General features: G+C 58.2%; 1 protein-coding gene across 1 annotated transcript; it reads right to left on the bottom strand.

Annotated features, from left to right (window-relative positions):
• Positions 1-21: 21 nt before the first annotated feature.
• Positions 22-10,216, bottom strand: RUNDC3A (RUN domain containing 3A). The gene is made up of 11 exons (XM_046676629.1): positions 9,967-10,216; positions 6,092-6,207; positions 5,560-5,708; positions 5,296-5,381; positions 4,263-4,352; positions 4,080-4,160; positions 3,745-3,910; positions 3,481-3,638; positions 2,545-2,682; positions 2,355-2,461; positions 22-1,319 (listed from the first exon to the last, which is right to left on the bottom strand). Exons 1-11 carry the CDS (start codon positions 10,071-10,073, stop codon positions 1,177-1,179), a joined length of 1,341 nt encoding a protein of 446 aa, XP_046532585.1. The 5' UTR covers positions 10,074-10,216; the 3' UTR covers positions 22-1,176.
• Between the last annotated feature and the right edge of the window lie 2,621 nt (positions 10,217-12,837).

Raw genomic sequence — 12,837 nt, 5'->3', positions numbered from 1 at the left:
CCCCTGTTAATTCCTTGAGTCTAAAAATGATGAACTTCTCTCCAGTGCCTGTGACTGTGGGGGTGCAGGGGTGGCTGGGAAAAGCGAGACTTGGTGAGTGAGTTGCAGAGGAGGCCTGGGAGGGGCCTTGATGTTGGCTTTGGCTGCCCAGGTGGCACCCATGTGGAGGACCCCCTCCAACTTAGAGCCGGGTCAGCGTGAGGACAGAGTTGAGGGGGCGACAGGCAGCATCCCAGTAGTGCTGGGACCAGGGCGGAGGATGGTGAGGCCTCTCCCCAAGGGCACACTTGAGGGACAGCAGAGGGAGGGAGGGTTGCCTCACTGCTAGGCCTTGGCGTAACGGAGGGCTTTCCAACTTTATGCCAAAGCTGAATTGCCCAGGACGATGGAAGGAAAACAGGGCCCTGCCCAGGCTTGCCTCCATCCTGCCCCCAACATGTCCAGGGTCTTCTCTGCCTGAACTTAAGCAAGTTATTAAAGAGTATCAGGTGGAAGGGACACTTAGGTGTCTTGGTCCTGGGCAGACCTAATATTTAGGAGACTTCACGTAAAAGCTGCCCACTCCCTGGTTCTGATCCATTTGCCTCCCCCGGGTGCACACAGGTTCTGTCTGGTCCAGCATCACTTGGTTATGATCCTGGCACTGGCTCCACCGCATTTTGCCAGCCTCAGGACGGGGCCCTGTCCCAGCCCCCCACAGACAAGGCTGCCCTCAGTCCTCTGGTTTTTATTTGCCTGGTCCCCTCAGAGCCCCCACCCTGGGGGCTGAGGAAGGAGTGACTCCAGGGGACACACGGGGACAGACAAGAGAGGCATGGGAGGTGAGGGTGCCAAGGCTGGGCCACCAGCTCCTGAGGACAGTGGGGGAGATGAGCGAAGGAGAGTCCAGTACAAAGCCAGTAGGTGTCAGGGTGACCAGAAGAGTGGAACAGGCTTCCCCATGTGCTCCCCGAGACCTCGGTGCCCTGCTTCCTGGACCAGGTGGCTTCCTTTTGCAGCCCCAGCCTCCTTGGGCAGGAAGCTACCATAGGAAGAAGCAACGGGGGTCTTTCCCGAGAGAACCCTGGCTGGGTGGGCAGCGTTCTCTGGAAGGGTGGCCTGGGTTGAGGGACTCTGAGGAAAGGCAACAGGTGTCTGTGCCCCAGCAGGTGGGGCTGGCACTGCCCACGCCGCTCCTCAACTGGGGCTCAGTGCCGGGCTGCCTTCGGGACTGTCGCTCACCAGGCACTCGTTGGATTTGAAGCTCGCCAGGGACTTGCAGCTGGGGATGGAGGCCAGGGAGCCGCAGAGGCCCAGCATGGAGGGCGTGGGGTCCTTCCCTGGGGAGAGAGGGCGGGTGAGGCCAGGCCAACCTGCCTGCATGTGTGTGAGTTGGGGGGGGTGGTGCACAGGCACAGGCAGGGAAGGGGCACCCTCAGGTCACCCCCAGGTGACTTTCCTCATTTCTGGAGCATTTGCCATTTTCAGTTTAACCTTGATAAGCATCTGCCCCTGCCATGCACGGTGCTGGGGACACTGTATTGTAATCGTCAGCTTATGTCTCTGTCTCCCCCGAGGTTCATCCTCTCTCTTTGTCCATTTATTAAACACACGGTGAGCACTTGTTCCGTTCCAGGAACTGGGGATACAGAGAACGGACGAGACACGGTCCCTGCCCTCACGGAGCTCACAGTCTGGTGGGGAGACAGACACACGGACAGTCACAAACACAGTGTGGTGGGGTTACACGTCCATAGCCTGCCTCGTCTCAAAGAAGATCTAGGGTCATCCAGGACTGGATTTTAGAAAGAAAAGACAGGAAGGCCAAGCACTGGGAAAACTAGGGTGGGAAGCCCCAGCGAAGCCAGGGGGAGGGCAACACAAAATGCATGCGGTGAAGTCCTGGACATTCGCTTGAAGGGAGCCTCTAATTTGGCTCTGAGCTTCCTGGCAGCCAAAGAAAAGGGGGAAACAAAGGTCAGGCGAGCGGTTAATAGAGTGCATGAGAAAAAAGCAAATTAGTTAGGCGAAGAACTCCCCGAGAATTCATGAGCCCCTTAAGGATGTCATGATACCAAAAAGCCATTAGCCCTCACCATATGCCACACCTGTGATTATTTTAATCAACATCCCCATCTGCAGATGAGAAGGGCTCAGCAAGGCCAAGTGATTGACCGAGCTCGCGTAACCAGAGGGGGCGCAGCTGGGATTCTCACAGGGTCTGCCCGACACCCCAAACCAAGCTCTTAATTGCTGTGCTAAGCTCTCTGAAGGGCTGAGACAATGAGGGGATTGGTCAGGGCCTGACTAGAGGCCCCAAGGCCTGGCCTCAGCCCTTCCTAGTGGGGTGCTGGGTGCTGGATTGGAGGGCTCACCGATAGGGCCCCAGGGCTCCTCATCCCGCTTGCCCTCTCCCAGGCGCTGGGAATCCGAGCTCAGACTGGCTTCAGCTGACAGCGGCTCCGTACTCATGAAACTGTGTCTGTGGCAGAGCAGAGAGCTGGTGTAGGGGTGGAGGTCCCCCCCAGTGCCCCTCTTCCCCTGCTGAGCCTAGCTTGGGCTTACCTCCGGTAAAGCTTGGGGTTGTTGGCACCCTCGGCCCCACTGAGCGTTCCCAGTGATGGCCATTGGTTGACCAGGGCCGTGGTGAGCTCCTTCGAACCATGGGCCAGGGGAGCGTGGTCACCGGGGATCAGACCTGTCCTGGGATGGGGAGGGGGGGTCAGGCCTGGCTGGGAGAGGAAGCAGAAGTGGGGAAGAGGGGCACAGCAAGGGGTTGAGGGAGGGGTTAGGAATGAAACCTGAGTAGCAGAAATGGGGACAGAATGTGGAGGATCAGTGGGGCAGACCCTGGGAGTCAGTGGAGGGTACTGGGGGTCAGAGGGGTGATGGGTTGGTGCACTCATGTTGAGGGTTAGATGCAATAATGGGGTGTTGTAGGAGTCAGGGTGTTGGAGTCGGGGGAGAATACGCAGGAATCTTGCAGGGTAATGGGGTGTCTTGGGGGATCATGCTGGGAGGTCATAGGATGATGGAGTTTAGGGGGAGCTTTTGGAGGGATGGGTAGGGGTGAGGTCAGGGGTCATCATGAGTGATGACAGTCAGTGGGCCTATGTTGCAGATCAGAAGGATGTTGAACAGATGGAATAATGCACTCATGTTGAAGGTCATTGAGTAACATTACAGGTCTTTGCGAGTAATGTTGGGGTCTCTTGGATAATGTCCGATGGCCATTCTAGCTGATGTCGGGTGATTGAGGGTGAAGTGGGGAGCTGGTGGGGGGGGGTCACTGGATCTTAGCTGAGAATAATGTTAGAAGGTCACTGGGGCATATTGGGGTGGAAGTGACCGGATCAGTGGTTTGATGCTGGCGGCTGCTTGAGACGGATGCCAGTATCAGGAAAGGTGATGTTACAGTCAGTGGGGGCGATGGTGGGGGTCCCCTGGGGTGCTGTGGTCGGAGTGGCCGGGGTCAGGGGTCAGGGCGGCGGCGGCGCTCACAGCTGCTCCTGCAGCTCCAGGATCACGCCTTCCAGCTCCCGCTTCTCGCGCTGGTTCTGCGCCGCCGCCTCCTCCAGCTGCAGCTGCAGCCGCCGGTTCTCCGCCTCCAGGTCCTTCAGTTGCGACTCGCGCAGACGCACCAGCTCCTCCAGGTAGCCCTGCGGGGCGCCGGCTCAGCCCGGGCGGCGGGAGGAGGGGGCCCGGCGGCCGCCCCACCCCGCGCCCGCGCCCCGCCACCCTCGCCGCGCACCGCGCACCGCGCACCTTCTGCGCGTAGACGATACGGAACTTCTGTTCCATCTTGTGCCACTTGCTGTACCAGCTGTCCTCGTCGGTGACGAGCGGCAGGTACGGGTGCTCAGGAGAGTTGTCCTCGCTTGTGCTGCTCTCGGCGCTGTGCCGCTCCTCTTCGTCCGTCAGGTAGTCGTAGCTGGGGGAGAGAGAGCAGTGGGCACCGCCGGGCCTGCCCCCCGGCGGGCCCCACACCAACCCCCTTGGGCAGGGGGACCAGGAGGCCCGGCCAGCCTGCCTCCCTCCCGCCATCCCCGCCCCACAGGGCGGTGGTCTGTCCGCACCCACCGCAACAATGGGCTGCTCACCTCTGGGTGAACTTTAGGTAGGGCGTGTAGTCGATGACCACGGGGGTCTTCCCGTCCAGCACTTCGCCCTTTAGGCAGAAGCTGGCGGCAGAGGAACCACAGGGTTAAGGCCGGTCTAAGAATTGTGGACATTAGCGGAGAAACAGCCCTCCCCGCACCGCGCCACCACCACCCAGATGTCACCTGAAGTCTATGGCGCTCAGTCCGATCAGCATCCCTGTAAGGACCGTGGCTTCCTCCCGCAGCATGATGGCTCCCGAGTCGTAGAAACGCCTGTGGGGAGCGGGCCACGGATGGTACAGCCTCTTCCCAGGGAGCCCCCACGAGCCAGGACCTCTCTGGTTGGCTTACAACAAACCTTTCCTAGAGGGAGGAGGGAACTCTTTCCTGGTCACCCCTCAGCTGTGGAGCTTGTCTCCCCCTCAGACTGGGGCCCAGTGGGGACCCCGCCTGTATCCCCCACCTATTAGAACACATGCCCCTGAGAACAGACTCTTTTCCATCCTCTGAACTACCCCTGCCTGCCAAGTACTGGGTCACCCAGATCCTTAAAATCAGGAAACGAGTTCTAATCATTAGTGCTTGGCATACAGTAGGTGCTCAAAAATATGGTGATGTGAACTCTGCAATGTGAGGACAGACTAGAGATGGGATGCAGGAGAACATCAGGTGGGTGTGACCCCTGGTGGGGGAGGCACAGTGTACTTAGCTTCAAACACGCCGTCCCCCTCTGGCACGTCCTGTCTGTGACCTGCTGCCAGGACCCAATCTGTCTGCAAACCCTGAGTACAGGGACTGAAGCTCTGCATGCTAAGACTCTAGTCGTGGGTAGCAAGTGCAGACTGCCACCATTGTTGGGGGAGGAGATAGGGCAGTGTGTTGTAGGTCATGGAACAAGGCCAACAAGAAAAACGATACATAGTTGAGGCTTGTCCAGAGGTGTGTCTAAGGGTAGAATTGTGTATGAGACCAGTGCTGGGGAGTGACGGGGGATAATGACTTTGACTTGGAAGAGATAGTTGTGGTGCTAAAGGTATGTTCCAGGACTGCAGGTCAGGCTGACTGGTGGACAGTCTGGGGAGGGAAACTAGCCATGCATGCTGGGAGTTGTAGTCCAGGTACTGAAGGTTGCTAGGGGAACCTAAGGATGAAGTGTGTTTAGGCAATGAACATTCTCACTGGGACCTGTGGTCCAAGCTAATTGAGAGGGTCTGACCTGGTGGTCCGGGTGTCCCGCAGGGCTGTGGTGATGTATTCCGACATGCGCTTCTCCATCAGTGCCACCCGGATCCATGCCCGGCCCTGGAAAGTACACTCACTTTTACTTGCTGCCTTGAAGGGACCCATGTGTGCACCATTGGGTCTGGACCTCCCGCGGCCTTTCTCCCCAGTGCCTGTGAGCAGGGGTAAGGACCAAGGAGCATGCAGTATCCAGAGCAGGGAGCAGCTGCCCTGGCCCTGCCCGTTGCAGGCCCCTCACCTTGGCTCGGGCTGTGCTGATGTTCTCCATGTTCTCGATGCTGCTCACGCAGTTGTTGGGCACTTTGCTGCAGGCCAGCCGGATATAGTCCCAGAAGCCCCGCTGCCCGTCTGAGCTGAACCAGCTCACCGGACCTGCTGGGGCACAGGCTGAGCCAGGGCAGGGAGGGGGCTCAGCAAGACCAGGGAGTTTGGAGAGGGTCCGTGTAACGGGGCACACACACGCGTAAGTATATGCAGCCATGCATGCACACAGTGCCTACCCCGAATGCGTGTACACACACATGTATGTACCCAAAGGGCACGCCAGCATGTAACTGCACGACCATTGATAGGGCTTGTGGCCACCCACTATGTTATACTCAGAAGACCTCCTCCCCCTTCCCATCTCTGTGTGTCAGCTTCTGTGCATGGCCCAGAACTGAGGCCAGAGTCAATGACGGGATTCAGAACCCCATCAGAGAGGGGTGGCTGGAAGCTAAAGGCTGGGAGTTGGTGGAGCTGGGCCCTAGGGGACAGGAACCTGGGCCCACCTTTGAAACGGTGGCTGAGGATCTGCTCTAAGATGGCTGCAAAATTTACAAACTCCTCAGATGAGTCATCGATGGGCTCTGCTGTGTACTTCTCCAGCAGTGTTTTCACCGAGAACCTGGGGGTGGGGAGGGAAAAGGGGCAGTAGGGTGTCAGGTGAGAAGCCAGGGTGATGGTGGGAGAGGAAGGCATCAGGCAAAGAGAGGGAGCGAAGGGCAGAGAGGAGGTCATGACGAGCACGATGTGGTGGGGAGGCAGAAGGAGAGAGGGTGGGAGACAGGTGAGAACGTAGTGACCGTGGAGGTGCTGTGACACGGGAGTGATAGGGTGGCAGGTGGGAGACTGATTGACAAAGTGGGTGACAGGAGAAGTGATAGCCAGAGAAAAGAAGCTTCAGGAACAAGGTATGAGAGGGGATAAAACAATAGGTAGAAAGATGAAGCACTTACAGCTGGGGGCTGTCCCAGAGCCCCTTCCTCTTTGCCCACCCTTCCAAGTTGCATTCTCTGTGTGTGTGGGTTGGGGGTCAGGAAGGAGTTAGAAGCCAGTTTATGCCCCTGTCCTGAGCTGTCTTCTGTTCTTGCTGGAACAACTTTCAGTCCCTTCTGGGGGGGGGGGGGTCACCCGTGCCAGGGCATGTGAATTGGCACCGAGCACATGGAACGTGGGCATGCATGGGTGGCCAGGTGGGCTCTCAGCACCCGGATGCCCCCTTCCCCCTTTCCCTTCCTAGCTTGGCTACCCACACACCAGCTGCCCAGAACCAGGCACTGCGGAGCTGGGCGGGGGGAGGCGCAGGGTGTGGGGCTGACACACACAGTGGGTGGGAGGGGGCATTGGCAGCAGATCTCTGGGAGGGGGCTTGGAGCCCAGACACCTGGCTTCTCAGAAAGGAAGGCAGCCGAGGGAAGCCAATGGGGCTGAGACGAGCCCAGCAGCTCCCGTCCCTCTCTCTAGTCCTGCTGGAAGCCTGGCTCCCTCTGCAGTCCCTACCCTTGCAATCTCCACCTGCCATTGCTGCAGTGGGGTGAGGCAGGGGTGAGGACACAGCTCCCAACATCCCATTATTGCCCTATTGTCAGCAGGGGTGGAGTGTCTAGGGATAGGGGACTACTTGGAACTGTCCCTTTTTCCCTAAGTTTATCAAGCCCTGTAATGTGCTGAGCACACTACTTTGCGTGCATCATCTATTGCATCTTACAATAGCCCTGGGAGGTAGGTCCTCTTATTGTCACCATCATCCCCATCTTACAGGTAAGGTAACTGAGGGTCCAAGAGTCATTGACTGATCTCTTCAGAGTCACACAGCTTGTGAGGAGTCAAGTAGGTATGTCTGACTCCAAAGTTCTTGCTTTTTCTGCTACATCTAGTGGCCTCCTGGTGGCTGTCACGATTACCAAGGCCCCGAGCAGCCTCTGCCTCCTCTGTCCTCTGTCCTCCACTCTGCAGGCTCCAGCCCTCCAGCACTGGCCTCTGAGGCTCTCAGGCCAGGGGCACAGCTGAGCCCCTGGAGCTCCCTCCCTTCCCTTTGGGCTTAGAGTTGGTCTGGGCTGAGATCAGAGCCAGGTCAGCATTGGGGTTGCCCTGGGAGGAGGAAGCCTGGTGGACTCAAATCCTGCTTCCTTGTGGCGCCCGCTTGGCCTTGGACATATTTAATCTCTCTGAGGCCCATTTCCAGGTGCAAACAGGAATACTAGTACCTGCCTCATTAAATTTTGGTCCAGAGCCCAGGAAGGACTGAGAGAAGGTGAGTGTGTATGGGCCACCAGGCAGCGGTGCTGAGGGGCTGGGCATTAATGGGAAGGTCGGCCCTGCCAGAAGGAGCCTGTGTTTAGGGCATCATCTGGGCTTCATTAAGAAGCCTGCCCGCCACCCCCATGATTTCTTCTGGTCATCTGGGTCAGACCTCAGTGGGGGCCTGGGGCTGGTTTCAGGATGGCCGCCATCTGCCATCAGTCCTCAGGGATGCTGCAGAGCTGGTCATTGCCCCCGGGAGCCCCATGGCGTGCTCCCTGTTAGGAGGTACACTGGCTGCTGCAGGTTACCATGGAGACAGGGAGGCCAGGGCCCAGGGGAGCCCTCAGCCTGCTAAAGGAAAGTGTTCTGGGAGCTGAAGGCAAACCACGTGACAGTGATGAGGCGCAGGGGCCTGAGGGCTTCAAAGCTCTTGTCACGCCCCCATCACCCGCTAAAGCTCTATCCTCGAACCCCAGTTCTAAGCCCACCTCCAACCCACCAGAACCTCTGTTCTCCAGCCTAGGCCAAGGGGGGATCGCCCCTTCCCCACACACTCAAGAGGCCCAGCTGTCCTGGCAGGCAAGAGAAAGAAGAGGAACCCAGGAGGTCAAGAGAGAGGAGAAGGACAGGAAGGGTGTCATCAGGACGGGGCCATTTTCATGTGCCGGGCACTGGACTAGGCTCCTACATGGATTATGTCATTACCATTCCTGGTGTGGCTGTTACATACCCCATCTACAATGGGGATGATGAGGCACTCAAGGCCCAGAGTGGTTAGGAGACTTCCCCAAGGCTGCACAGCTAATAACTGATGAAGTAATAGCTTGAACCTACAACTATCTGGCCCCAAAGGCAGAAATCTTTGTTTTACACCACACTAGCAGGGTTGGGGGGTGAGGGTGGAGTTTGGGCTGGGCCATTGCTGCATTCATTTCTTCTATAACATTCCAGGCTTTTTTTTTTTCTTTTTTCTTTTTACAGAGATTCGATGTGCACAGCACTGTGGTGGGCACTCAGATCATAATGGTGTGAGACAGACACACTATGGTTGGGAGTGCGCCCAGGAACCTGGGAAGGGCTAGAGGAGCCAGGAGCCAGGGCGTCAGGTGGGCCCTGATTCCTGGGGGAAGCAGCAGGGCCAAGGCCTGTGTGCAGGCAGGTGGGACTGGCAGGGGAAGCCAGTCGAGCCCTGCACTGGGGACACCAGCCCTCAGAGGTGGCATGCAGGGCTGGGGAGGTTGCAGGTGGAGAAGGCAGCTGGCATGGGGATCCCAGAGGGAGAGATGAGTGCAGGTGGGGGCTGAGGGAGAATGAGCAACGGGCCATTCCTGGCTTCGGGGCGGGGCAGGGAGGGTGAGTCACCGCAGGACTGAAGTGGGAAAGTTCACTTCCTGGGCCCCAAGAAAGCAGGTGAATCCTCCCAACACTGCGACAGCCCCACCCTCAGGGACCGATGGCCCTGTCCTCCCAATCTCCTCCCCTTGAGTCCAGGAGACCCAGGCTTCTGCGGTCAAGTCCTCAGTCCTTCCCACGCGGAGTCAGCGCCCCTCATCCTTCACTGGATGGATTCAGGGGCTTTGCCCACATGCCCAGTTGACCCTGCCACAGGCTGCGGCTGCCCAGAGATGGAGGAGGACACCATCCCTGCGCCAGGATTTGAGCATTGGAAAATCTCCCAGGAAAGCCCCACCTCAGAGAGGCCAGGCTGACAGGAGTGGGAGTGAGGGTATGCTTTGGAGGGCGTTCATTCCCCTCCTTCATCAGTTCTCCTCTGCCCACCCGCCTCTGCCCACCCTGCCCCCAGCAAGGGAGCCAGCCGTCTCCACCCCCTCCCCCTCAGGCCCAATGTCACTTCCTGGTTCTCACAGGAAGCTGCAGTGCCAATTAAACACCCCTCACCCCCCAGGCCCCAGGCTGGGCATAGGCCTGGCTTGGCCTAGAAGGATAGGGACGAAATCTCCAAACTCTCTCCCTGTCTGGGCCTGAGAGGGACAGTGGATGCGCTCCTCTTAACCCTGTGCTTCCTCCCTTTTCTCCGCGGCTGCCGGGCATCCTCCCGCCGGCACGCTCAGTCCAGGTTTCCGCAACCCTGCCTGACGCCTCTCCGACCACCCCGCCCCCGCCCGCCAGCGGAGCCCACCTGCACACGGTGATCAGGTTCCGACGCTCCACAGCCACATTGCGGGAAGACGCTTTCTTGGAGGACAGCCCCAGAGCCATGGTGGTCTGGACAAAGCTCGCTTCCATCCAGATGCGCGGCCACTGCTGCCGCCGCCAGGTGCCCCCGACCCCGACCGGCGCTCCGGCCCCCGCGCCGGATCACGGCTGAGCCCTCTGACCGCCGGGGCCCCTGGATCCCTCCACGGCCATCCCCCTGCCGCTGCACCCGATGTCCGGCCCCCTGGCTCCCTCCCCCGGCTGCGATTCCGGAGCAAAACAAGGCCGGGGAGGGAGCTCTCCAAGGTGCTGAGCCGGGGCCCGTCACCCCCCTCCCCCAGTCGCCCGCCCCCCTCGACCGGTGACGTCAGGGCCCTCGGGCCCCGCCCCCCTGCAGGCCGGGGACCAATCCGCAGAGGGTGCAGGATTTTAGGGGGATGGGGAGAGGGCCGAGGCCCCAGGGAGGGCAGAGGGCGTCCCTGGAAGAGGCATCGATTGGAAGGAGGAAGAGGGGGCATCTGGTCTGTCCACCCCACACTCAAGGCCCGGAGCCCTCGCCTCGCGTCTCTGATCTCCGACGCCTCTCCTCCCTTGTTTCTGACCTGTGATCCATGGTGTCTCTCCGATTTCTCCCGCGCTGCTTGGGGAATGGAGGTCCTCACCTCCTGTGCCCTCATCCCAGCTCCCCTACCCTAACCCATTTTGTATCGGTCTTGCCAGCGAGGCCAAGGCCAGGTCTGCGTTCAGAAAGCGCAGGTGGCTCTACGCTGCTGACCCAGGAGGCCAAGGAGCAGTCGGAGACACTGCGTATTTGTCTGCACTCCGGGCTTGATTTGTCTGCACCAGCCGGCGGAGTCAACGGCGCCTCGGGTGGGGGATGGGAAACCAGAACAAGCCTTAGAAGCTCGGCGCCTGGAACCACTCAGGACAGTGAATGGAGAGTAGACTGGCAGCTACGGGCCTGGGCGCTGTGGAAGTTCCCAGCGGTAGAGCTGGTGCCCATGAAACTGGAGGGGATGGAGCCAAGGCACTGTTTCCCCGCCCCCCCTCTCCGCCCCCCCTCCAGTCCTACCTCACATCAGCCCAGGGGCAGCTGGCCTGAGGGTTAACCCCTTGGCTGCCAGCATTGTTACATGGTGCCATCAACCCTCTGCAATCCCAGCAGGGCCCTGCAAAGTTGGTTGCATCTTTTACAGGAAGGTGGGGGAAATGGAGGCACAGTCTGTCTTCCCTGCTGCCCATCCGTAGCAACCCTCAGCCAATACCTGATTGGGATTGGGGGATAAATATCCCAGCTCTCTCATCCCTCAGGTGGGGTGGTCCTGAGTCTCACATTATTCCTCGCTCCCTGAGTTCCCTAGCAGGATTAAGTTCCAGTTGTCCACCCTCCTAACTTGCTTGATAGCACATCCTTTATTGGCCTCCTCTTCTTCCCTGTGTCACTTTCCCATTTGCTTGCTGGTGATTCCCAGCATCATTTCTCAAGTAAATACTTGCCTTTGAATCCTTGACTCAGGTTCTACTTCTAGGGGGAACCCCCAAAAATACGGTTAGTATCTGAAGTGGTCGTAGGAAGCAGATCCCCAGGAATTGGAATTGGATCACTTACCGTCCAGATGGCAATAAGGATTCCGTTGCTGAGGTACGTGGGGTGCTAATACCCAGGGGAGTGCTGCACCTTCATGCTCACTAACACTCTCACCATGGTGGATACAAGGATGCACCACCTGTGCAGATCCTAGTATTTGAGATGTAAGAGAGAAACAGCAATTATAAGGATTGAGGAGTCGGTCCGTTGTTGTTAAACGCTATCAAAGTGCTAAAAGAAGAAAATGACAGACTCACATCAGCCAACTCTCAACTCAAGGCAAAAGCCAGGAGGCCTCTATGGCAGCTCTCACCTGCAGTCTGCGCAGGGCAGACTATGCTGAAAATCAGTTCCATAATCTGACCGTGAGAGTAGCAGGATTATATATTTAAAGCCCAGCAAGTGAGGGCCCTGATAGGGAAGGAGTAGGACCCTGAGACCTGGTATGGGAACATCTGTTCTGGACCCCCCAGATCTTCCTGAACCCTTTGGGCCAGCAGAAGTGACCTCTCCCCCTTGGTGGAAGAGAGCAGATTCTCCTTGCCTGGAGAACATGTGAAGTCCTCGCCTGAGGCAGACGCCTCCCAAGATGGTACTTGCTCTCTTTGAGATCTGACCTTGACCCCCTCCATGATTCTAGACTAATAATTGTGGTTGTCTCATCCTGGACCACGTGGGGAAGTAGTACCCCAGCTACGGAAAGAAAGGGATCGTTGACCAAGAGAGCTCCAGGACCCTGCTAACATGTACCAGCAGATATTGGGAGAACACGCTGGGGAACAGATCTCGAGATGCTGGACAGGGGTCAGGGAGTGGGACAAGGCTGGTCAATGGCTGGGGTACTCTGCCATGGCTAAGGACTTAACATTTTAAAGGCTTGGCGAGGACATCTGAAGGCTGTTGCAGTATGCTACTGGGATGGCTCTTCAAAGTTCAGGAAAAACTGCATTACAGCAAATGGGGTGGAGATGCTGGGACTTCCTTGGCAGAGTACTGGGGAACGGGTCAAAGAGCTCAGAGGGGTGGGCTCACCAGGATGAAATTATTCTTATACAAGACCAGAGAACCCTCTAGCCTACTGTGTTCCTCCTGAGGGCCCAGAGATACTTCCTTCAGTAAAGTGATAAGAAATGTGCTTGCTGTTCGAGGGCCACTGGCATCATCTGCAGCTCAGTAGCGGCCATCTTCTGCAGGACAGAGTTGATAGTAGTGGAAGTTGCTGTGGAGCTGGGCTTCCTAGAATTGATGGGCACGACAGGAGCCCAG

The sequence above is a fragment of the Equus quagga genome, chromosome 11, assembly GCF_021613505.1.
Source record: "Equus quagga isolate Etosha38 chromosome 11, UCLA_HA_Equagga_1.0, whole genome shotgun sequence".
Taxonomy (NCBI): domain Eukaryota; kingdom Metazoa; phylum Chordata; class Mammalia; order Perissodactyla; family Equidae; genus Equus; species Equus quagga.
The sequence above is the reverse complement of the archived record's forward strand: the minus strand, read 5'-3'. Positions and strand labels throughout refer to the sequence as shown.

What these genes read in the sequence shown, in the direction of transcription:
- RUNDC3A (XM_046676629.1), bottom strand. Translation starts at nt 10,073, where the DNA reads ATGGAAGCGAGCTTTGTCCAGACCACCATGGCTCTGGGGCTGTCCTCC. An exon ending in TCAGCACAGCCCGAGCCAAG is followed by an intron (nt 5,382 to 5,559) that starts GTGAGGGGCCTG and finishes TGTACTTTCCAG; the next exon opens with GGCCGGGCATGGATCCGGGT. An exon ending in CTGAGCGCCATAGACTTCAG is followed by an intron (nt 4,161 to 4,262) that starts GTGACATCTGGG and finishes CTCTGCCGCCAG; the next exon opens with CTTCTGCCTAAAGGGCGAAG.